Here is a 24,934-nt window from a genome sequence, read left to right on the forward strand (position 1 = left end):
TTTGAATCGTGTTCAGATCAGAGTTTAGATCAACGGAGACATTTTATCTGCCGTTGCCTCGACCGACCCGCATGAGATCCGTATCTGGCAGGTATGAACACACCCTTAAAGTTTGGATGAGGATTCAATTCTCTTGACAGGTCTAACGGCGTGTCGACACTTATCTTTGGAAAAGGGTGGTTGTTTGTCTCTGGAGTAACATTTCTCTTAACGTAAATAATTCAACCAGTTTACAGTCAAACCACTTAGGCTGAAGCCAATTCCAGATGAGCAAAAAAAAAAAAAGTAATAATAAAGCAATTTATTTGCCAAATAAGAATGCCTATACAGTATATACAGTACGTACGACAGTCCGAAATACTACCAGGAAAAACGTTTGGCCAAACAAAAGTGGATGGACTCCCAGACTGCATGGAAAGTGAACAATCGTGACTTTTCTGTAACACGCTGTGATTTCACGAGGGATGCCTGACCCCTCTCCGCAATTAAATATACAATAATGCATTTTACCTATATAAAACAACAAATATCCTGTACACCGTTGTATGTCAAATACGATTGCACAACCCAACACGTCCCACAATGTGTCTATATTTGAAGTCAAGCAAGGCCTTGCTGCTTAAACTGGATAAAAGAACATTAAATCATGTATTTTGGCAACTCCACTACCACTCCACAGACGCGTCGGTCCTTGCCACTGAGGAGGAAGAGTTCTCCCGTGTCGATTTTTTCCCCCTGTTTACCAGTAAACACATGAAAAATGGTGAATACACCTGCAGATGCGATGTTGCAAAAAAAAAAAAAAAAAAACTATGTTTGAGAAGGTCGGAAGACGTGACGGTATTTACACAGATGAATGAACACTGAGGTGCATGGCTTTCTTTACAGTGTGCGTTTTAATGATGTGCGGGTCGACGTGGAGGCGACCTCCAGTCTGTTGGGGGGGGGGAGGGAGGGAGGGGAGGGGAGGAGGGGGGGCTGCCTCTGAAACCAAACCATGCTCAGGTTCTCTCTCCTGTCCTGCACCGTGACGGCCCCCGGCGGGCTCCTCTTCAGCAAAAAGTTCCACAATAGAGTTTGGCATATTTTCTCTCCCCGGCTTCAAAGAGAGTTCACTCCTGCTCCTCCTCCTCCTCCTCTTCCTCCTCCTGAAGCTCCTCGATCGCGTCCATGGGCGTCCGGGGACACACCTCGCTCATGGGGGCGGCGTCCTCGCCCTCCACCACCAACTCATTGGTCATCTCGTTGTTCTTCTGCAGGAGGGAACGAGGAGAAAGACACGTGTCTGAACAGTCTATGAGGAAGAAGCAACCTTTAATGACGAAACAGGAAGAATCACAGCTGTACAAATTTAATTTCTCTCGTGAAAACACACAGATGGGGTCTTATTCAAAGAGAAAAAAAAACTTTCCACACAGGAAGGGACAATATTGTGGAGCCATATGAGCACATCTCCTGTGTCAGATATGACAACGAGAACGCAAATATGAGGGGAATTTGCAAATTACTATGAAGGAAGTTTGATTGCAAAACTTGATAACAGCTTACTATGATCCTTTCACTAGTAATATACACACAACTACTTTCTAAAAAGTAAAACATTTATTTTAGAAACTAACAGAAAAGTTGAGCAATTGAAAAAAAAATGCTTTTTTCTATAGGGCACCACACCTTCCATTATTTTTCAGTGATATTTTGTGACACATAAGGTCAATTTCTTTACATTTTAAATCTTTTTATTCAACCCATTATAGTCTATAGCGACATGTATTCAATTCTTTCTTTTGAACACGCAAAGTAGATAGTTTTATAGAAACTCTACTCTGTAGAAATACAGTTAGAAGTGTAGTCATTCATACATTGCTCGAAATGCAGAAGAACACAACACTTGGTTTACATAAAGGCAGCAAATGAGGGACGTTAAGGGGTTAAAAGTCCTGGACTGGACACATGATAACAGAGACTTCATGACGAGAGCTGATCATAAAATTTAGACTGATCATAAAATGAGTAATGATTGAAAAATGATTCTGTTTGCTGGCCGAATACACGCGGCGAGGACAAGGTCATGTTCTATCAATCCACCCTTTTAATGAGAATATTTCTGTCATATGACCGACTCAATGGACACTTTGTACAGAACTGACCTAAGCTGGCCCGCACTCTGTTTTCTCATTGAGATACTTGCGAGTGATAATTGAGACCTTTGGGTTTCTCCTCCAGAACATTAACAACCCTTGCAGAAAGCCGACAGACCATGTTTTTCTTGCAGGTGATGTATGGATGGATGGATTATACTTACTGAGACTCCTTTTCATACTCGGGACGGACAATAATAATTAGTAAAAAAAAAAAAAACATACCATGACGAAATACCACTTTAAAAAAAAACAGAAAAATAGACAACATAAGGCATCTGTCCTGGTGTTTGTCATGATCTCAGCCCAGGTGTTCTCACCTGTTGTCGGTAAACGTAGCAGGCTGCTATGGCAACCATTGTTGACTCCCCTATGAAGCCAGCTAAGAGGGATCCCACCCCGAGCGTGGCCCCGTGAACTCTGAAACAAAGGATTGGATTACATTCGGGCCAGATCGTTTACGGCTTCACGTGTGAATGTGTGAAAACAAGTGAGCCATCAGACGGGTGACGGTGAACTGTGCGAGGCCTCGGTGTTCTCTGAGGTGTTGACTTACCCCATATAAGGCAGCACCACTAGACTGGTGATGAGGACAATGATGCGGAGAATCGAGCTGGGGGCCAGCACAAAGGTCTTTTTCAGGGTCATGAGCCACCCAGTCAAATGAGCCCGGACCGTCACTGCAAACACACACACACACACAAAGTGGAAACATCACCCCACTGGTCTGAGCCGTACCCATAATAAAGCAGCGGCGGGAAGTCGGAACACGTCGCAAAAAGGTGCGATCTCACCTGGCAGAGGAAAAAAGGAGAAGATTCTCAGAGGGACCATGCACAGCTCGGCAAACGCGTTCTCCACCCCAATGATGTCAACCAGGATCTTCTCCGAGAGATGAGGAGTCCAAAACACCACGAAACAGAGCTGGACGCACAAAATCGACAAGACCACCAGAGTCATTCTTCGTGCGCTCGCTGCATCACAATAGAAAGCAGCCCGGCGCGCCTGATTAGACTTCATTAGTTCATTAGCTGAAGGGGTTTGGGATTGAACCGGGGGCCTTTGATGCTACACATAAAACGAGGCCGCGTGCAAAAGAACAACGGACAATGTTGTCGTTTCCAGAAGCCGTCCCCGCGGCAAGTGCAACATTAACAAGGCGGATCGTGGCTATTACCGTGCGATCACAGCATGAGGGGAGGGTGGGGGGGGGGTTAAGCAGAGCATCACTATATTTAAAATCATATAAAGAGAATTTCTTAACTCTTCAGACTAGAGATCCAAAAAAGCTGCTTTTCTCACTGCTACACTGTATTCAACAAGTCACTGTACGTTACCACGAGTTTGGCTGCAGAGCCACAAGCACTCGACTTGTACACGGATAATTATAGTGTCAGGTTTCAGGAGCAGTTTTTGGGAAAAACACGCTGACTAATGTAAACGTGTGCAGCACATTCACTTTTGATAGGTGGCAGTAAATGAGTGCTACCAAAACAATTGAGACGAAGGTCATCTGCATGGCTTCCTAGACCGTCCAGCCGTCGTCACACAATCACCAGTCATTCCACGTCGCTCATCATCATTTATCACCCAGCGCTTTTTCCTCCATTAACCTTATTAAGCAGCAAGCAGTCTCGAGGCGCCGGGCCTCCAGCCTCCAGTCCCAACATGCTTTAATTTCTCCCCCCTCACTTCCGTGCATACTTTTTCACATCAACGGGTGATTGCGAAGCCTGATAACATTTCCCTCCCAGTAAAATCGGTTGTGTGGGAGCAGCAGCTTGCCCGGACAGGAGCAACAGACCTCTGGTCAGTCGGTAACCTGGCAACAACACGCTACGCCCGTCTCCGGTTGGACACAACCGACCGTAGTTGTGAAGTGATGGAATTGACGTGTCGGGCTTCAAGATTCCCTCATCAAAAAAACAACCACTTGACTCAAACGAGTTTGAAAACCAGTCGGGCCACTATAACTGTAAATAGCGATGAGAAGGAACATCACAGCCACAACTCTTCTCAGCTTGTTGAACCTCCTGACAGCTTTTGACCCAAAGGGCACAGGAAGATGACGGGATAAGTGATCTGAAGTGCATCTGGCCATGTCCACTTCCAGTCTGACCCCGACTGGAGAAAAGTTTGTAAAATCATGTCCAGTTCTCTCACAAAACCCAACCTGAACACCCAAGGCTGTGTTCAGGGCTAAAAGCTGGAATATTGAGGGAGGATTTTGCGATTGGTCACAGCTCAGTTTATTCCAAATAGTAGCAAGCCTCCCGACAACTTTTTCTTCCAGTGGACTTAATTGACACAGCAACATAAAAAAAAAAAAAAAAAGAGTTCTGCTTCGACAAAAACAAACATGACATGTGTGAGCGCATCCTCCGAGCCAGGTATGTTAGTAACTTGGCACAAATTGCAGCGTTGGCAGATTTGTGAAACATGTCAACAATATGCTTTTCTGCAGGAGGAAATACTTTGATTTGTATGAAATTGACAGTGACGTCTGAGATCAATATTAAGAATTACGAAGAATTCTGACCCGATATGGCCTTCTTCCTGGAATCCTTCACGAATAACGACGATGGAAAACAAACCTAACTTTAGCTTCAACCAATATTGATATAGCAAGCAAACTCAATACAACTGTAGATGACTTGCCTGTAGAGGTATGTTGAATTTCTACTTAAAGAACTAAACTGTGTAGCGAGTTTAATTACATTGAGAGATGACCATTGTTGTACATCTGGTATGTTTTTACATGTGTCTGTACCTCCCAATGTAAAAACCAATAAAAATATTTGACAAAAAAAAAAGAACTAAACTGGTTTTTAAGGAAAAACTGGAAACACAAGCAAAAAATGTAAATTGTCTGCTTCCTGGCTTAAATACTATAAGGCTGCAGGGATCCGTTCCTGTGCAGAAGCTCCACAGGGTATCAACATTCAAAAAAACCTCTGACGTGTCAATATGCTGAATCTGTCAAGATGTTAAGACACTCACTTAACCCTGCCGACCTTCCTCTGCCCACATGTATTTCAAATAATAACTCTGTACGTCTTTATGTGACTCTTTCTCACCAAAAACACGGAAATTTGTTTAACGTATACAGTTGATTTAACTCCAAAACGCGGCGCTAAATGAATACAAACGATGTGAACATTCCCCCGCTGCTGAGACTGACTCGTCTGGTATGTTAACAGTAAAGAAAGGAAGGAAAAGTGACAACGCGCAATGTCCTCCGTTGTATAACCGAGGAACTGTAAACTTGCCCTCTGATGTGGGTTCTGAATTTTGATTGCGTTCGCCGAGACGCATGAAGAGATTTACTTGTCACGGATGATTTCACTTGGCGAGTCCTGACCAACTATCATTACGTTGGCAGCAGGAGGGACGTGCTGAGCAATTTGTCTGGCTCAAGTGAAACCGCCGACTCCCTTGACTCGGCTGTGGTTTTCTCCAAACAAGGTGAGACATCCAGGTACAGCGCCTCCGCCCCTCCCCCCCCCCCCCCGGCAGCCTTGTTTTCATCAAAATGTGTTTGCTGCGGAGCGTTACTCAGTGCCCTCGTCGGGAGGCACCTCGGCTACCTCCACTGCTGTTTTCCCCGCGCTACCTCCTCTCCGCCCGTAATTACAACAAGTCCGGGCATGAGTACTTGTTTTCCACACTGCGAAAAAGACATGCCTACCAACTGTATCTCGCTTTTTTTTTGGCACGTTAGCACACACACACACACATACACACATGTTTACGACTGCAGGATTTCACATCTGGTGTGCCACTCTCCTCCTCCTTCTCCTTTTTCTAAAAGACCCAACCTTTTCCGCAAACTTCCTGTTTTTCTTCCGCGAGCAGCAATCTGGGTTAAAGGCTGCCGACAAAGATTCACTCTGAATCACTCTGTCGACGCTGAACGCACAGTAAATAGGACGATCCGCCGCCGTCGCTCGCCAAAACCCCCTCGCCGACAGCGGCGCTCACTACTTAAGTAGAAGTGTGTACCTGCGAGGTGGCTTTTGGAATGCATCAACCGTTAGGTTTTTATGCGAATGCCTATTTTAATAAGCTCCGAACGCCGGGGGTGGGAGTGTGAAGAAGGACAAAAGCCCCTTCGCCTCCTCGCAAATTCCACTGTAATGTCTCTCCCTGCAACCTGAAACCGCGACAGGATGGCAGAGAAAAAGTACATTGAGTCCGCGAGAGCCCCCCCCCCCCAGTAACTCCGAGCGTTACTGTACGAGGCTCTGAAAGGATGACGGAGTAACTGAAACATGTGGGCTGTTTTTGTTTTGTTTTTTTCCAAGTCGGTTTCACATGTTTGCCCTAGTTTTGAGAATGGATTACAAACATGACATTCATACGGGGTCTTACCTCGGGCGCTGCGGGTTAAAACTACGCTCGACGTGTTTGTGCACGACAAGGGATCGGTTCTGTTAGTCTTGGGATTGAAAGCTGGCCCAGTGACTCGTCCCCTAATCTGTGATGCAGCAGGATTGAGATGAAATGGGAACAGGGTTTCATACCAGAGTGAAGTGTTTTGGGCCGACTAACCTCACGCTCCTTTTAGAAATGTGGGTGTCTGCAGCAGAGAGGGACTTTTTCCATCATAAAAACAATATAGTTTGCCAAGTATGGCTCCAGTTGGACGACTAAACTGGGGGAAAGGTCAACGCGGAGTGAAGGACACATTGCACTCTAAACAAAAACCAGCTTGAGTGGGAAGGAGTTTTATGGGATTTACCACTCGAACTATGTATGAGCTGTGACAGCGTGAGGCTGCAGTGACTGCCAAGAAACAACTGGATGGTTTTTGTTTTTGTTTTGTTTTTTGTTTTTTACCTTCAAATGATTCAATTCAAAAAGTATTTTCAACAAGCCAATGCCTAAATGTTCAAGTCGAACACAAAACTGCCCTTTTGGACACAAGACTATAAAGACAAGCCATATTTTCTGATTGCGCCATCAGTCAAATCACATGCCTGTATAAAACTCCTCTTCTTACCGTGAGCGACAGTGCCAGACAGCAGAAGGTAAACTTTTTAATATGCGACTTGGTGATGGCGCTGCCCATGTTCAGCTTGTTGCTGGGATTGTTCTGTTGATGAGAGAAGCTCATGAGTGACACAGGGTAAACAAAACAAAACAAACATCAGCTGTGAGTACTACGGTAAACAAAGTGTGATTTTTTTTTTTTTTACCTTGTCAAATGCAGGGTACACAGCCCTCAGTTCGGTCAACCAACCGTATGGCATGTGACCTACGGGGTATGTCGCTGTGAGCACAGCCACGGCCTGGAATGACAAAGACACGGCGGCTCCAAGTCATCAACACGCTGCCGGCTTGAACGCTGAAAATACTCGGAACCGCGCTCGGCCAGATTAATGGCAAGTGCCTAACAATAGCCCACGTGTGTGTGTGTGTGTGTGTGTCTCTGGCTTTTTTCCTTTTGAGCCGGGCATTATTTTGCAAAAGTTGATAATTGCAGAATCGCCTTGAGCTTGTTATTGTGTCCTAAAGAACAACGGGAAAAGTGAAGCTTTACACAGGGTGGGGGGGGGGGGGGGTTGTGGAGCCACATAGGAATGTTTTCACTCAGTGTAATCATGCCCTGAGTTTCACATGTACACGGTGAATCACCCAAACCACTGGCAGCCAGTGTTGTCAACGATTTCCAGTTGATTCTGGTAAACAGCTTTGTATTGTCTCTAGTAGTTGGGGTTCTGTGTGAGAGCCAGAACGCTCCAGAGAGAGTTTGTTAGCATCTGGCTCTTGGTGTGCAATAACTTGAGGGAAAAATTAGTCCACCGGCCTGAGAGAGCTGTAAAATCCACTTTTATACGCTGTAATATCTGTAATGCTACTTGTTTTATAATGAAGCCAATTGCAGTGGCTTTATTAATATAAAAAATAAAAAACAGAGCACACATGAAAAAAAAAAAAAACCTTTTGTGATTAAAATGAATACTAATAGACAGATGGACCCACCTCTGTGGCGTCACTGGTCCCCTTGAGGTCGCGAGACACAAAGAGGTTGACGATGGGTCGGCTAATGCGCTGAGTGGCCAGAATGAGGGCCAGGGGCCACCAGAAGCTCAGCATCTTTTTGATGGTGGCATCACCCTGGAGGGGAAAACCCAGCCGGTCAATACATACAACGCTCATCTCCAGGGAGTTTTTGCTTCATATCCGGGAGAAGTCGGCGGCGCGTACCCCAACGTCAGGTCCACTGGAGTCTGGGATGTTGTCGTGAATGTTACAGTAGTAACCCAAACCGACAATGCTGAATCGAACCAAGGCACCCATGTACAAGGAGAGGATCGGGATGAGTAGCGGCTCCACGCATTCCAAGTTACTGTGGAGGAGAATGGCCACAAACACAATCTGCAGGGGGGGGGGGGGGGGGGGGGGAGAACGGACACGGTGAAAACAACGCAGCGGAGTCCACTTCCAAACAGAGCTTCACGAAACCCAATTTTACAAGGCTTCGATTTGACGTGCAAGCGATGGATCTCGTCACCTGGGCCACAACATCAGAGATCGAGGCGGAGCCGACGATGACGCTGTACTTGTGCTTGAGAAGGATTCCTGCGTGGATCCAGGCCTTGGGAGAGACACACAATGGACAGAGCGGTCGGCACAAGACACAGAGCTGCACGCCAAAAGACAAAAGCTCCATTTAGGACACTTCCTTCACAGCTGGACGATGCGATGGAAGCGAGGCCGCGTACACACCATCAGTTGAAAACCAGCAGGATTAAATTTAAAAAAAAACAACAGCTTTTTCTAGGTCAGGTGTGTTTCAATCCAGAGAGAGAGAGAAAGAGAGAGAGAACAACTCACCATCGCATCCAGCAAAGGGAAGGCGGCGAGGTATAAGAACGCCTTTCTCGTCTTGTGCCCCACAGATTCATCCACATAGTGGAGCTTATTAATAATGTAGTACCCTAAATCTGTGTACGCTGTAAAACAAAACAAAAAAAAACAACACAGGTGAGTTGAGGTAAAAAGAGAAGATTTCTGCCCAACTGTCTGGACAGTGATCCCACCGCCACCACCCTCCTCCACTCCCATTCCAGAGAAAAACAAAAACAAGCCATGGGCAGGAAATTAAACTTTCGGCTTTCGCCACAAATGCCAAAAAACTTCACATTCACAGGATGCGGTTTAGACTTAACTCTGTCCTCGTGCGTGCACTAACCCCCCCCCCCCTCCCCAGCCTCCCAAAACACAAACCTATCAAGATGTGCAGGATGAACGCGATGACCCCGGCCGATACCATGCACAACACGGCCTTCCTGCGGTCCCGCTTGCTGTTGACAAACACCAAACCCACATTCTTGAAGTCACTCATGGGCCCCGTGAAGAACTTCATGAGGGAGTAGGCCAGGCCGTAGCTGGCCAGCATTTCCACTGCATCCTCTCTGACTGTGGCTATGCCCCGGTTGAGGGCCTGGAAAAATGATTGCGGGATGTTTAGAGGGGAGGAAGAGGTGAGACAGCACAAAAGAACAAGAATTTAAAAAAGAAAAAAAAGAAAAGAAAAGTTGAACATGGCAGTGGCCAAGCCCACATGACCATGACTTAGCCCAACTTTATCTGTGGCCACATGGTAACTGCTGCTCCACCAAAACCCGCATTTAAGTGAATGTGCTTTATAGACACAATAAAAGAACTGGACCTTTGGCTTGGTGCAAAACTCAGAGTGTAATTACATTTTAAAAAAAACAACAACAACAACCTGCCATAGCGGATCCCATTTGACTTAGTTTGGGTTCATAGAAAATAGAAAAAGTTATGAAAGCATGTTTCATTCCCTTGCCCTTGCCAGTGTCCGTGTCATTTCTAGAGTCAACTGTAAAACAATTGCCTTGAGAAAACGAGCCTACTACAGCTGGCCCCTTCCTTTTGGAGGACTGAGTCTATTTATACCAGCGAACAGAGCCATTACATAAGCTTAATCCTGACATCTCCAAGCCTGCATGTGTTTGTTTTTTTCCCCCTCCTCCTCTGTCTCTGCTCAGATCCACTGGGAGAAAAGAGGAGAGGGACAGGAAATGTCAAAGCAGGAAAGAATAAAAAACACAATGTCAACACTGGCTGTTTGAATTCAACCTGAGCTCGCGTGGAGAGTCAAAAGAAAAAAAAAGAAAAAACACACAATCGGGCCTGTGGCTTCAGGCTTATTGACAAACTGACAGGCTGTGGTGTGAATGACACTCGGCCGGCTCGACGTTACTGCAACGAGAAGCGGAATAAACAAGGGCCTTCTGCCGCCGCTGCTCCGCAATAATGTACATGTGAAGCCGAGTGGATTTCTGCTGTAGCGCGAGATCAACCGGCCATGTTGGACTAAGAACACATCAGTTTCAGTGACGAGGAAGAGGGGGAATAAAAGATGCTGGAGGGGAGACACACACACACACACACACACTTCCTCCGCCGGGCGGATTAAATAACGACAAATGAGAGAAAAGGCGTCCCGTTAGCCGCGGCTAACGGGACGCCGAGCGGAGGGCTTACCTGTTCCCCGAGGTCGATGGCAATATTGGTGATCGCCAGAGGAACCAGAAAGCGGATGAGAGGCCAGTAAGGGCTGAGGGATGGAAACTCCACCATAGTACAGGCCGGGAGGACCGAGCGAGGGGCATCTGCCTCGGTCCGCGGGGATTAACGGGGGAACCAAGCGGCTGGCGGCGGGAAGAGAAGGAGGAGGAGGAGGAGGACAGTCCGGGCACCTGTGTATCCAGCCGGGGGAGAGGAGGAGGAGGAGGAGGAGGAGGAGGAGGGCGGTGGGTTTAGGTTGGGTTTTTTTTTCGTCTTCTTTACTCGGCGGGGCAGCGGCGGGAGCCGGGGCGCTCCTGTAGCGGCGGCGGTTGCTCGCGGAGCTCCGGTGCTGCTGCTGCTGACAGGATCCGAAGGTCAACGGAGAATCCAGACCGGCGCATCTTCCCCGCAAATCATCGTCGCTGGGTGGGAGGGGACGCAAGGTGACTTCAAACAGCACTGGGTTTGGCTGGGAGGACGCCCCGCTGTGTCACCGGTGGCACGGCGTGGATATGTGTGTGTGTTTGTGTGTGTGTCTATGTGTGTGTGTGCGTATGTGTGTGTGTGTGTGTGTGTGTGTGCGCGTGTGTGCGTGTGTGTGGATCCGCCTGCCGTTCACGCTCCCCGAGACTGTTGCTGCCGCCCCGGGCACATGGGCCTGAGTCCTGACATCCCCGGCGTGACATCACAGGATGGATCCACCACACCAGCAGCACGCAGGAGGCGCTTCACGTTACACACACATTTCTGGAATATTTGTACAAGACAAGCACGATCGGAGAAAAAAACAACCCCGCAGTTGGAAACTAGCTGAAGAAAACACAAGTGGCTTTGTGTTTAAAGTCTGTTGTTTGAAACAAAACAAAAAAAGATGTTTTCTTGTCTTTGTGTGCCATTCCTCCGAGGACAGCATTGTTGTTATAAATTGGGCTTAACGGGCCAGCCCTGATTTAGCGATAACTGGTTAAATGCTGACATCTAGTGGAGGAACTCGGAACTGCTCGTCCACTTCCATTCAGTGAGGGACACAAAATGCTCTCCTCTTCATCAGAAACTACAAGAGTTGACTGAATAACTGTAGATTAACTCAATTGATTCAAAAATAAACAATTTAAGGATGTCAAGCTTATGGTGCATTTGGTTAAAACATTTTTTTTAAAGAGTATCCAGTGCAACATCAGTTCAGTGTTGCATTTTGGCACCTTTTTATTCATTACTCTGTTATTGTTTACAAACGTGTGCCTTAAGTTTTCCTAATCTGAGCTATTTGCAACACATTTTTCATCTATCGGGTTCAAATGTGTTTTTTTTGTTGTTTTTTTACCTTCTATCTTCTACCGAGGGCCGAGAAGAAGGCAGCTCGGGGGCCACATGTGGCACATAGACCCTGTGTTTTGGACTGTCGGAGAAAAATGTAGTACCTGGAGGAAAGCCGCATGTGCACAGGGAGAACATTCAAACTCCACACAGAAAGGCCCGAGCCAGCATTTGAACCCGTGAGGCGAGCGCACTCACTAAATAACAATGATAATGATAATAATTATACATTAATTCCACTCATATAGTACATTTGTTTTGTCACTACTTGACTTAGACAGTCCCATTGCACTTTACAATCTCAGCCATGTACTCAGCTGTAGTGACGGCTGACAGACATGTATTTTGCTCTACCTGCATTTGGAGCCATCTGGAGTTTAGTGGCTCGAGGACAATTGAACACACAGACAAGGTGAGGTCAGATGGAATCCACAATTTTGCAATTGGACGAGGATTGTGACTTAGTTGAGTGGGCGCAGGTTTTCTCCTTCTTTCTAGTGCCAATAGCAACGTCTCACACAGTCGCTGCCTGTTACAACAGACCTATGAATGATTTCAGTGGAAATATGAGTTAACTTTGAAGGTCCAGGGTGAGAAATGTTATTTCTGTGTTCGCTCTACGAAACAAACCGCTTTACAGTGTAGATATTTCTTTCTCCCTTGAAAGGAACGTCTGCAGAACCAGATTCTGGTGGTGTTCTTTACCATGCTGGTTTGGGATAGTTATAGCAATTTTATTATTAATATAGGTTATGATTAGTGCTCATCCTAATCCGTCCATTCATGCATTTTTTTAAATGAAACGCTATCCAACTAAAAGTGATGTGATGTACACACACAGTCACACACAGCAGACAATGTCTCATGACTTCTGTATAAAAAAACTGCTTATTTGGTTACTTTGCTGCAGGTTGCAGAAACTAACAGGATTCGCTGCTGTGCAGCGTTTGTTTGAGTATAAAAGCTTATTTTGTGGATAACCCTAACAGATCACATTCCTGTGGTCACCGTCTTCAACTTTAATTCATAATTAACCAAGCTGAGAAACTGTGCAAACCGCATTAAATCCTCCCATAATGCGTAATGTTGACTGAAAAGACACCGCTGTTTTTTTGGGGGGGGCTTTTTGCAATGAAGATATTATGATTTTATTACTTTCATGAGGGCAATGCTCTTGGTGGTTTGGCTGCCAACGGACTTGTAAAGTGGACTACTGGTAGTGACACCAGCAGATTGGAAATCCCCACGGAAACTTCCTCTGGGCCATGAGTTTTATTTCTGAATATGTTAAGATATCTCCAATGATAAACATGTTTATAAAATCACTCCTTTTCTAAATTTCAGATTTCTTTTGTTCAAAGTTGAATTAGATTCCCTCAAGTGAATATATAGGAAAACAATATATTATTGGGGGGGGGGACAATTGTTCCTATAACTTTTTAATTGTATTTGGTAAACTTACACTTTCCTTCTTGAAGTGCAATTGGCAGTTTGTTTATTGCATCTAGTATGTGATTGTCAATCTTACATATTTTAGGTGAGTAGCACTTAGTTGTGTTGCAGTAAGGCTATTTTACATAAATCGTTTAAGAAATCCATTGCATGCTATTGCTCATAATGGTGTGAAATGAGTGTGATTTTGCTCAGTTTCACTCTTTCCAAAAGATTTTGGTTTTCACCATGAACTAATGAAGTCACTGGGGCGAGGAGGGAAACCTTTTGCAAGACATATTACCCAGGCAAGATTTCATTTTCTTTGAAATGGGTACAAATCTTCCTCACAATGGACAGGATCTCTCACTGCAGTCTGGAAATCAGAACAGCTGCCAACTTTATCGTCTCGTCGTCCTTTTATCAACGTAGATGTACTTTTCACCTTATAAATTACAACATGTTATTATTATGTTTTTGTTTTTTTCAATCTTGCTTTGTATGTTATTATGCTGGTAAGTTTGACCTTCATTAAATTCCTCTCTGACTGGGTTCTGAAATGTGCTCTATGGTTGCGGTAAATCTTTCTGGTTAACTGATTAAAGATTTAAAAAAAAGTTTGAAGTTTGAAGCAGATTGATCAGACAAGATCGTAGATCAGATTAAAACGTCAAAGGTCGGCGGATGATGCACGTTTACATAAATGTATAGCTCATTCTGAAATGGAGCTGGTGTGACTAAACGGCACGACTTCCCCCAAACCTATCATGCTACACTAAGTCTCCATCTGCAGATACAATAAAAAATAAAAAAAACCCACACATAGTGATTAAGGTCATGACAAAGTCTATTTTCAAGCAGAGGAATGAAAAAGCATCTGATGTTGAGTGTACAGGGGACATTCGAAGATGAGTCATCACATATAAGTCACGTAGAACATTAAGGTGCACAAGGAATGACAGTATGATGTGTTCCAAGCCAAGAAGAAAAATATGATCGGAATAATCTTGCAGTCTATTATTCACTCAAACTTTCCACATCCTGCCAGCGAGGCAGGGTAATAAGATTGTTCCTCATTTCTCACTGTCCTATTCGCTTTCCTGTTCCTTTTTTTTCTTTGTCTTCAGCTTCAACGGCTATCGTCCTGAAACCTGACAACACGGGTGTCAAATAAAAGCGAAACCTCCAACAAAGTGATAGTTATGCAGCAATGTTTGGTGTCAAAGAGCTTTGCACTGATTGTCACATTCATCCCTTCACACACACACACTGAGCCACTAATATCAAGACAGACTGTGAGGATGTGCTATGACTGGTTGAACTGACACAGTCAGAAACCGACGCCCAACGTCGGCAGTTAGAAATTGCAAATCTTTTTGTGCTACTTGCATATGCATTTAATCTTAAATGTCTGGTAAGTCTTCAGATATAATTTGCACTCAGTCACAATTTTCAAGACTCATTTGTCCCCATTGTTTATGTGTATAGCACAAGGGAGTGAGCTGCGCCATTAATTCCCCTGAATGTTACTGAGGTTCGGTTTGATTGATTGTATTAGGTGTTGTTTTTCCACTTTTACAGTTCAGGCTTATACTTTAACTGTAGTAGCTTTCTCCTAACACTCTATTCAAATTGCACAAATGTATTGTGCAGTATAGCTTAGATCATCTTCACTCATCCGTTCTCCTTGCTGATGGGTCTGGTGCCAGTTCAGGGTTGCCAGTCCATTATTGCAGAGCTAACAGAGACACAAATCACTCACTGATAAGAGCGTGAATAATTCATGTTAATATTTACTGTGTTTACTTCTGACTTGAAACTGTGAATCAACCTAATGTTAGTCAAATGCTTTCCTTGATTTTGTTTCTGTTCACACCGTAACAGCTGAATTCAGTGAGTTCTGGTCTTTCAGGGTTTGAATATATCGAAAATATGTGTTATTGCATGCCTTTATTGTGTGTTTCCCCTGATATCTCCGACATATTGTTTGCTTTGGAGGTTATGAAGAGTGAGGAGGCAGTGTCGGTGTGGATACGGCGATGATGATGAAATGTGTTGCTAAGGCAGGATTGGGGGACAGTGAGTACTGTGAGAACATACAATACACATGTCGACATGCAGCCGCGGTGTATTGTTTTGTTGCGGCTGCACAGTGTGCTGGCGTCAAGGCAAAGTGGAAGAATTCATCACCCCACTGTCCTTGGCCTCATTGTCTCATTTTAAAACAAATCAAACTTGAGGAATGAAACCCAACCCGAGATTCTGTTGCACAAACACACTGTTGCTTATCCGTCTGCCGCCTGTGTCAATATCCGCCCGATGTCACCGTCAATAATTAATGACACATTCAGCTCTTGAGTAGCCCAACGCATCTGCCACAGTCTCATTGCTGGCTGCCTGGCTGGCAGCCTCCACTCAGCCACTGAGCTGAGCATCTATTGATTTCCTGCCCTGCTCAGAGGTGTCGTGCTGAATCGTGTCCCGGCCGCATGAGAAGGAGATCCACCCTCCATTTATCAATATGAGTCTGCTGATGTGTTCCTCCCCTGTGCCCGTGTGTCTGCCTCCGTCTTCATTAAAGGCTCTGACTGCGGCTGTGTGCGCAGGTCTGTCAAACACCATCACATTTCCACAGGCCTGTTTATTTTTCTCAGCTACACAAAGTCTGCACAGCCCCTTTATTCAATGGAAATTATAAAAAAAAGAAGGAACAAAGTGTGCCATTGGAGAAAAGCAATTTGTCCTGACTTGAAATTAGGAGAGCACATCCTGTGACACTGAATAGTTTAGAATTTCTTTGAATTGGAACAATTTCACAAGTGTATTTGTGCATGTTTAACATGCCTAAATATGGGTTTGTGTGTTTCGAAAAGCTGAAAAATTAGACACATATGTTCCAACTGTAAAGCAACACTTTAGTTTCTTCGGCCAAGCCTTTAAAAGCAAAGAATGCAGGTAATTACTGTTAACTCAAACAGCCAAGAGATTAAAGGAGAGAGAATCTAACCGCATAAAATGTTCCCTATTAAACATGATATATTATTACATATAGATTAATAATTAAGACCTTAATCTGGATTATTTGTATGAATTTGGTACTTTTTAAGTTCCCCGATATCTTTACAGGAGTTGAAGCTAAAATGTCTAACATATAAATCAGAATAGCAGAAATATTTCTCTACAAAAGATACAAAAGCACACATACTTCTGAGATATGGACAATAAAATCTTCTGCATGGAATAATTAACCATTTCAAACTTGTTTACTATCGTCACTCATATGCAGCGTTGGTCATTCCCAAATAAAAGTTAGAACATAAAGTACTGCAAAATTGTAACATCACAAGTTTTGGTAATAAAGCACTGGTAACTGTTTTCTATTATTAAAAAAAACAATTACATATTTGAGATTGCTGACATTTCTGTGAGCTAATTTCTCATTATATTCATCACACATGAAAACAGTTGCAGAGCTGCTGTTTCTCTCTGTCCTGCTCCTCTAATGAGAGCTTAACTTTACTAAACATAACTCACTAGTTAGTTTTATTTACCATCATCATCATCATAACAAATTAATTAATTTCATTAGCCTTTATTAAATCAGAAGAAACACCTTGAGATGAATAATCTCTTTTGCAAGTGTGTCCTGGTTGAGGTACTTAAATACATTTACAGTGTCAGTAATACTGAAATGTTCTTAAAAGCAAATAAATAGCAATAGACAAATACATGAAATACAAAAAAAAATACAGACACAAAGCATATGAAAGATACAAAAAAAAAAAAAAAGATTATAAAAAGCATCAAATAGTTTAAAATAAGTTATGTAAAACAAGAACATGCTGACTTTTTTGTTTCCAGCTGCTGTAAAAGGGCCCCAAAACTGACCGGCTCCGAGTTCAAGATCGTTCTGTAAAGTATGCCATGAATATGGAGCAGAACACATGAAGGCATTTTTGCCCAATTCCATATGGACAGTTGACGTTGTAAGTAAAAATAAGTCTTTGGATCGCAGACTGTAGTTGTTTTAGGGTTTTTTTTGGGTCATATAACTGCAAAGGTACGGAGGCAGTAAGCCAAGAATTGCCTTGTCCATAAAACCAAGCCAGTGAATGTGTCTGTAGAGGTAGAGCCGGCCAGCCAACACGTGCGCAGAGTGAGCAGTGGGGAGGGAGAGCTTTGCAGCCCGTTATAAATCTCAGTGCTGCACGATAAACTGTGAGTGACGACATTGAGAAGAGGCATTGAGGGACTATCTTCTGGAGGAACAAATGCTCACGCTTTCAGCTGAGGTCCAATCACTTGTAGGATCCATTCAAATATGCTTTGAACACAAACTAAGTCTAAAGAATGATTCACAATCATCTCTTGCTTGAAGCTATTGGATTTTTTTGTTTTTTATCTTGTGCTGACAAAATGCATCTGCTGTGAAATGACCTCTGACTTTTATCAGATGTAGAGATTTATCCATCTATTTTTGTTTTCCCAATCCAGACCAGATTAAAATCTTTGTCCCGGTTGCAGTTTATTGTAGCCACACTGTGTCACACAGGGCTGGTAGATGTAGTTGAACTGACAGAAAGAAAAATCACCACAATCAAACCCATCCTAAGCTTCCACTTATCGGAGGAACCGATGCCAGCCGGCCTCAAAGCTCCCTCTGTGTCCCCGGGGCGCTCTGAAAAACAGTAACACAAGAAACATCCGGAGCCGATAAACACCGTGACCGTAACGCATGAATCTGGAGGTTATGATTGCTATCCTCGACACAGCATCTTACAGCAGGGGAAAGGAGAGGCGTGAGAGAAAGTATGGAGGAATTAGTGAGGAAGAAAGAGAGGAGGATGCAATTTCAGAGTGGGGGGATTTTCTCCTCCAATTTCTGATAACAAGAGAAACTCGTGAAATGTACCTCTGGTGTTCTTTTCTCTCTTTTTGTCCACTTCTTGCAGTTTCTTCGAACGTTTTTAGTTTTTCTTTGTGGCCTTCCTACATGACTTCAAATTACCTTAAAAAAAATCCCCAAAAAGTTATCTTAATAAGAGAAATGTCTTGAAAGTATGTAATGGAGGATATGTTGTATAAATGGGATGTCATGAAATGATAAACTTCCTACTCAAAGGCTGAGTCAGTCTCCATATGAACTGATGTCACACACAATCCAGCTCCCCGGCCAGGAGATCAAACACCAAGAGAGGTTTCAGAAAAATGACAGTACATTAAATACCCAGGTCAGTGGATTTAAAAGAGCTTCAAACATGACGGCTCGAAATCCTTTTTACCTGAGTGAATCACAGCCCAAGTAATGTCAATATTACAAAGAAATAGCATTCATGTGCATCGGGCTATAACTTTCAATTAAAAAGCCTAACAAACAACAATAAATGACATATAAAATGTGTGAGTTTTCTTCAGGTATTTTTAGGTCTTTTCACGGTCCAAACATGCATGTTGGAGGCTAATTAGTTACTCTAATTTGCCCCGGAGCAAGAGCTTGATGAAGCAGTGCAGGAGATGGGTGGATGGATGGATTGCTGCAAGTTCATTAAAGTGTTATTTCAAGAAGTGAAATGGTGCTTCTTCTTTTTTTTTTATTAAAACCACAGACTGATTTGACGGTTGTATTTGACATAATGGCTTTGGAATATTACGACTACATAATTGTAAGAAATATATTAATATGCAAAAATGTGCCTTTAGAATATAAAATTGCACAAAGGAGTTTGTTCTAACATTTTGCTGTCAAGGATGTCAAAACTTTTTTTTTTAAATTCTTTCAGGATTTTCTCTTTTACAAGTTCACTACTTTTAAAACATTCATTGATAGCTGTATGCTTGACATGCATGTACCTCTATTTAACAGTTATTTTCTATGTTTTGTGTGTGAATCTTGCTTCTAGTTCAGCTTTGGTGTGAAGAAATATCAATATTGGCGTCAGATTGTGGAAAAAATACATTTTGAAAATCCTAAAAATAAATGTAGTTACTATAAAAGTAGTGTTTCACTGCATTTCTAAGACTTGTTTAAATAGGTGACCCAGTAACCTTGATTTTACAAACACTCCAGTACCCCACTGAGTTACACTATTTTGTTGCTGAGGGTTTGAGAGTCCCAAATAATCCCTAAAACTTGTAAAAACGCCCCCAAAAATAAAAATCGAAAAATATCCTGTTAAGTTTGTGCATGATTTGTATTTTGTTTGTTTTTATTTACCTCTGCATTGATGCTGCACACACCTGGCTGCTGCGCAGACCCGCAGCCTTTTGAACAGCAGAGGGCGCTCTATGCCCGCCCATCTCCTTCCCCTCACTTACGACTCCTTTTGCAGGAGAGGACACCTCCATCCATCTGCTGCGCCCGTCTCGCTCCTTTAATTGCTTCCTTCCTGGAGTTAATTGGCGCTAATCTGATCAACCACAAAACCCACGACGTTACACGGCGGACACGGTTCTACGTGAACAACTTGTGCACGTGAGATTACACACAACGCACCCTGCAGGTCTGGCATTTCGCAGAGGTGCACATGCAACTAAAATAACGCTTCCTCAAAAAAAATACCTCTGATGATTTTAATGTCTTTCAAGGTGCAAAACGCCGACCTGGTGAAAACTTAATATTGTTTGTTTTCGCGCATCAGCACGTTTCAGAAGCTGTGTGTGGTTTGTGCGTATTTTTGGCGGAGTAGTAGTAAACCAAGCCAGCCTAATTATCTGCCACTACTACTTGCATTAGTATTTTTTGCATGCAGTCAATGGGAGTACTACTCTACTATGACCCCTCCCACTTCCTCCAAACGAAAATAGACCCCGGCGCCGACAAGAAATGCAGACGTAGAAATTAATGATACACGGAATTAACCACGAGGCGCGTGTTTTCAGCACGCGAGGTACGTTTAACAAAAAGCACAACTGCTTTTCCCGGAGGTTACATTTTTGTTGTGCTGCTTTTTTTTCCTTTTTTTTAATGCCGGCGACAGTTTCGCGGGAAAAACTCGGCGGATGGATACAGGAGGCGCCGCGGTCGCTTTTATTGCAGGTCGCTGCGCGCTCAGCTGTGATTCTCACGCTGCTGATGACAGGGAAGCAGCACGTCGTCCTCGCCGGCTGGCCGCTGCAGCTCTTACCCGACTCTGCGTGCATTGCATGCCCGCTTCACACACAACGCTGAAACCCCCGCCGCGACGCCTCCGTGGAAGGATTTAATGTTACTGCCGCACTGGAATAACTTACTTTGCGCTTTTTTTTTTTTTTTTTTTTTGGTGCGCGCGCCTCTTGGGTCCGCTGCGTCCCTATTTCTTTCGCCTACAGATTAATATCTAAAACAGGTAAGACGAGGGAGCGGGGTTGTTTTTTTTTTTTGGAGCTTCTTATTGCAGTTTAGTGCTTTTAAAATAGCCGCTTATCCTCCGTTAGTAGTTTTAAAGCGGTGAATCCTGGGTTTTCCCCTCATGTCAGTGAGACACGCTGCAGCTGCACCGGTGCATGCATGCACGGCGTGCAAAAGTGTGTGTGTGTGTGTGTATGTATGTGTGTGTGTGTGTGTGGAGGGGGGGGGGTCGTTGTTTTGGAGTCACCATGTGATTGTTGCTTACAAATCTTGCAGGCAGGATCGGCGCCAAAGCTCCACGTTTTAATCCCGGTTGTTTTTTTTTGTTTTTTTTCTTTTTCTCCTCTCAGCTTAAAGAATAGTGAAAAAAGAAAAGACAACATGCCGCTGAATTCAAGTTTGGCGAGTAAGAACTATGACTACGACTACGACTCCCTGCAGCCGTATTTTTACTATGACAACGAGGAGGAGGATTTCTACCCGCAGCAGCTCCAGCCTCCGGCGCCGAGCGAGGACATCTGGAAGAAATTCGAACTGCTGCCGACCCCTCCCCTCTCCCCGAGCCGCAGACCGTCCCTGTCCAGCCTCTTCCCCTCCACCGCTGACCAGCTGGAGATGGTCACAGAGTTCCTGGGCGACGACGCGGTCAACCAGAGCATCATCTGCGACGCAGACTACTCGCAGACGTTCCTCAAGTCCATCATCATCCAGGACTGCATGTGGAGCGGCTTCTCCGCCGCCGCCAAGCTGGAGAAGGTGGTGTCCGAGCGGCTCGCCTCGCTGCACGCTGCGCGCAAAGAGTCGCCGGTGGCCGCGGGCGGCGGCGGCGCAGAGCCCGCCGGCGCCGCCGTGGCCGCGGCCGCCGCGTGGCGGCTGAACAGCAGCTACCTGCAGGACCTCAACACGTCCGCGTCCGAGTGCATCGATCCGTCGGTGGTTTTCCCCTACCCGATCGCCGAGACGCCCAAACAGAGTGTCGGGACGCTGCCCGGCAAGGATCTGGGACTGGACACGCCGCCCAACAGTGGGAGTAGCAGCAGCAGCTGTAGTGACTCAGGTAAGATGTGGGGCATGCTCCCATCCGCCAGACACACCCGTCTGCTCCCCAGGGTGCCCCTCTGCTGAGTGTGCATAGTGTACCATTATGAGTAGCTTCAGACTGCATGTTGCTTTAGTGCTTGCTCTCAGATTTGGAGGCTGCCAGGTCCACCCAGCTCATGTCACAGGCGGCTGTCAGATGAGCTGGAGGGCACATGGCTGCAGCTGATGCTGGGGAGTGTGCAGGGGTCTGCAGACATCGCAGCCCCTCCCTATGTTGCAGGATGTCAACCCTGATGTTGAAACATATTGTGAATAATAATTTGTTTGTCTTTCAGAAGATGAAGATGGAGAGGAGGAGGAGGAGGAGGAGGAGGATGAGATGGAGGAAGAGGAGGATGACCAGGAAGAAGAGGAGGAGGAGGAGATTGACGTGGTGACGGTAGAGAAGAGGCAGGCGGTGAAACGGTGCGACCCCAGCCCGCTGGAGACCCGGCATCCGAGCCCGCTCGTGCTGAAAAGGTGCCACGTCTCCACCCACCAGCACAATTATGCCGCCCATCCATCCATGAGGCACGAGCAGCCGGCTGTCAAGAGGCTGAAGCTGGAGAGCAGCAGTGGAGGCGGTGGCGTTGGAGGTGGGAGCGGCCACAGCAGGGTCCTGAAACAGATCAGCAGCAATCGCAAGTGTTCAAGCCCGCGCTCAAGCCCCCGGACGTCTGACACCGAGGACTATGACAAGAGAAGGACTCACAATGTGCTGGAGCGCCAGAGGAGGAACGAGCTCAAGTTGAGCTTCTTCGCCTTGCGAGACGAGATCCCCGAGGTGGCCAACAACGAGAAGGCGGCCAAGGTGGTGATCCTGAAGAAGGCTACGGAGTGCATTTACAGTATGCAGTCGGACGAACAGAGACTCCTCTCGGCCAAAGAGCAGCTGAGGAGGAGAAGTGAACTTTTAAAGCAGAGACTGGCACAGCTACAGAGCGCTCGTGCTTAAAGTTTGGCATAAAGACTTTTCGTTGGCCTTCTTTTTGTTATTTTTTTTATGCAAGTTCAAGGCTTAGGGTGTACAGTTGTTGTTGCATGCAAATGCAAAAAGGATTAAGTTGTTTGGAATCTTGTTTGATTTCAATGTTGAAACTGCCTCAGCTGAAGTTATGGGTGGAAGAAATATTTAAAAGTTTATTTTTATTAATAAAATGTTGAAAAAATAGGGCTGTCTTGTTAAATGCCCACACTAAAATATACATTTTTATGTTTTGTATATAATTAATATTTCTTAAGAAAATGTATTTTTGGATCTCAATTGTCTGGATGTTCAGACCTGGTGTTTGGGTTTTTTCTTATGTTCCTAGATTCCTTTTGAAATATAAAACAATGTTTCTTCTTGAATTTGTGTCCTTGTTCTTGCAATGAAAAGCATCTCATCACAGCTTCACTATGAACCAGACATGTTCAGGTATTGGCGAGAGACACGCCCGAGATAATGCTTTATTTAGATGGATCTGACTACAATTATGACAACTCATCTTATCCTGAGATGCGGATGATGTTCTGTGCATCTTATGACTACTAAAAGGTGAAGAAGTTGGTTAAAATGAACTCATTTGCAGGTTTAATATCAAAGACAAGATGAGGACTCCATTGCATAAAAATGCCACGATTACAAATGTGGCAGTCAATCTAGAAGTTACATGTTAAGGCTCCCTGTGGATCTTTACATTGTAAATAAACAAGCATATTTAGCTGTTTGATTTGCTCTTTAAAACACCTACACGCATTTAAAGCCAATTGCTATGCTTTTTCTCTCCTTCATTCGTGCACTGACATACTGGTTTGCACCCTTGCATGCATAATAAAGCTTTGGACTTGAGGCGTGCATTCTACTTTCTCTTTACATGCATACATTTTCTCACACATTCCCAAAAACCAGCATTTGTGGCCAAGTGATAACCCTGAATAGCATGTAGGTGTGAATATGATGGGCATGCTTCATGTGCAGGGTGTACACTGCCTTTGCTCCATGTCAGTTAGGATCAGCTCCAGCTCTGCAACCCTGAATTGGAAAAAAAAAACGCAGTTTGGAAGATGGATGGTCATCATGGATGGATGATCATTATTACTGGACCTGGGTATCAAAACTAAAGATAGACCCCTTCTGCTCAGATATAATTCTGAGAAAAATCTAAATTTAGACGACAAAACACCTGATTGATTGTTTTGAAACTCATCAAATAGGAATCTGCACCACATTTACACAGATCAAACGTGTTTCTGACCAGAGAATTTATAGTTCTATGACAAAACAAACCGAAGCAGTTCCAGATTAAGATTTAATAAGAAAATATGCAAAATAAAACAAAACAAAGCAGAAAAAGTCACTTAAGTATATAAAACTACACAAGAAAATATCATTGTATGACACTCAGTGAGTATCATCAGCATCTCCACAATGTTTATGTGTTTTCCATTGATTCTGCAGTGATTTTTTTTTAACTTGTTTGCCGGTCTGACTGTGACGTCATGCGCCGTATTCCGAGCGCTCCCTGAGCGCGTGGTCCCAGTCGCGAGCACATGGAAGAGAGGTGGAGATTTCAGTCCGCGAGAAGTCTGATCATCACCAAAAAACAAAACAAAACAAAAAACGGAATTAAAAGGCTCAAAGCAGCGGCGGCGGCAGAGACACCGTGCAGTTCAGGTAGGACATCTTTCTACTGGGAAAAAAAACAAACATATTCAATAATCCTGCTGCTCCTGGAAAAAAAAAAGTCTCGTTATCTCCCAGCCTGTGTTGTGCAAGTAAAATCAAAATAAGAAATCGTGTCGCTGTCGGGATGCGATCGATCGTGCGGATGATTTTACTTTGGTGTGAATGTGATCTCAACCTGCGCAAAAAAACTATTGTTGTGAGGACAAGTGTGGTTCTTGTCCGGCTTCTCTTTTGTCTCAACTCCTGGTAAAGCTGCAGAGTTTGGAGCTGGGGATGTTTCCAAACACGTGCTCCGCTATAGTTTCATGCTTTTTCAGCTGATCGCACGATCACATGCTTTTGTTGCATTTTGCCTGTTGATTCTTCCTTTTATTTCTTTATTTTTTGTGTGTGTTTGCGTGCATGTATAGGCATTTTATTTCTCCCTGG

The 24,934-nt window shown here is 44.4% G+C and overlaps 2 protein-coding genes across 3 annotated transcripts; one reads left to right on the forward strand and one right to left on the reverse strand.

Moving 5' to 3' along the window:
* Positions 1-408: 408 nt before the first annotated feature.
* On the reverse strand, positions 409-11,521 carry ankha (ANKH inorganic pyrophosphate transport regulator a). Of its 2 annotated transcripts, none has more exons than XM_080515357.1 (12): positions 10,659-11,521; positions 9,372-9,448; positions 8,979-9,097; positions 8,656-8,739; positions 8,349-8,519; positions 8,124-8,258; positions 7,337-7,429; positions 7,141-7,233; positions 2,933-3,062; positions 2,695-2,818; positions 2,459-2,558; positions 409-1,253 (listed from the first exon to the last, which is right to left on the reverse strand). In XM_080515357.1, exons 1-12 carry the CDS (start codon positions 10,784-10,786, stop codon positions 1,113-1,115), a joined length of 1,395 nt encoding a protein of 464 aa, XP_080371483.1. In that variant the 5' UTR covers positions 10,787-11,521; the 3' UTR covers positions 409-1,112. The 2 variants fall into 2 exon arrangements, with proteins under 2 accessions (XP_080371483.1, XP_080371482.1); XM_080515356.1 differs by having other exon boundaries at positions 9,372-9,588.
* Positions 11,522-20,515: 8,994 nt separating this feature from the next.
* myca (MYC proto-oncogene, bHLH transcription factor a) lies at positions 20,516-23,181 on the forward strand. The gene is made up of 3 exons (XM_080514639.1): positions 20,516-20,755; positions 21,108-21,814; positions 22,134-23,181. Exons 2-3 carry the CDS (start codon positions 21,139-21,141, stop codon positions 22,790-22,792), a joined length of 1,335 nt encoding a protein of 444 aa, XP_080370765.1. The 5' UTR covers positions 20,516-20,755; positions 21,108-21,138; the 3' UTR covers positions 22,793-23,181.
* The last annotated feature ends 1,753 nt before the right edge of the window (positions 23,182-24,934 follow it).

This window comes from Blennius ocellaris, assembly GCF_963422515.1.
Source record: "Blennius ocellaris genome assembly, chromosome: 19".
Classification (NCBI taxonomy): Eukaryota; Metazoa; Chordata; class Actinopteri; order Blenniiformes; family Blenniidae; genus Blennius; species Blennius ocellaris.

Bases quoted from the DNA above. Each gene is read 5' to 3' on its own strand.
- ankha (XM_080515356.1), bottom strand. From the start codon at position 10,754: ATGGTGGAGTTTCCATCCCTCAGCCCTTACTGGCCTCTCATCCGCTTT. The intron at 2,819-2,932 runs GTGAGATCGCAC...GTGTGTTTGCAG, and splicing joins CTCCTTTTTTCCTCTGCCAG to TGACGGTCCGGGCTCATTTG. The intron at 2,559-2,694 runs GTAAGTCAACAC...CCTTTGTTTCAG, and splicing joins GTGGTGCTGCCTTATATGGG to AGTTCACGGGGCCACGCTCG.
- myca (XM_080514639.1), top strand. From the start codon at position 21,139: ATGCCGCTGAATTCAAGTTTGGCGAGTAAGAACTATGACTACGACTAC. The intron at 21,815-22,133 runs GTAAGATGTGGG...TTTGTCTTTCAG, and splicing joins CAGCAGCTGTAGTGACTCAG to AAGATGAAGATGGAGAGGAG.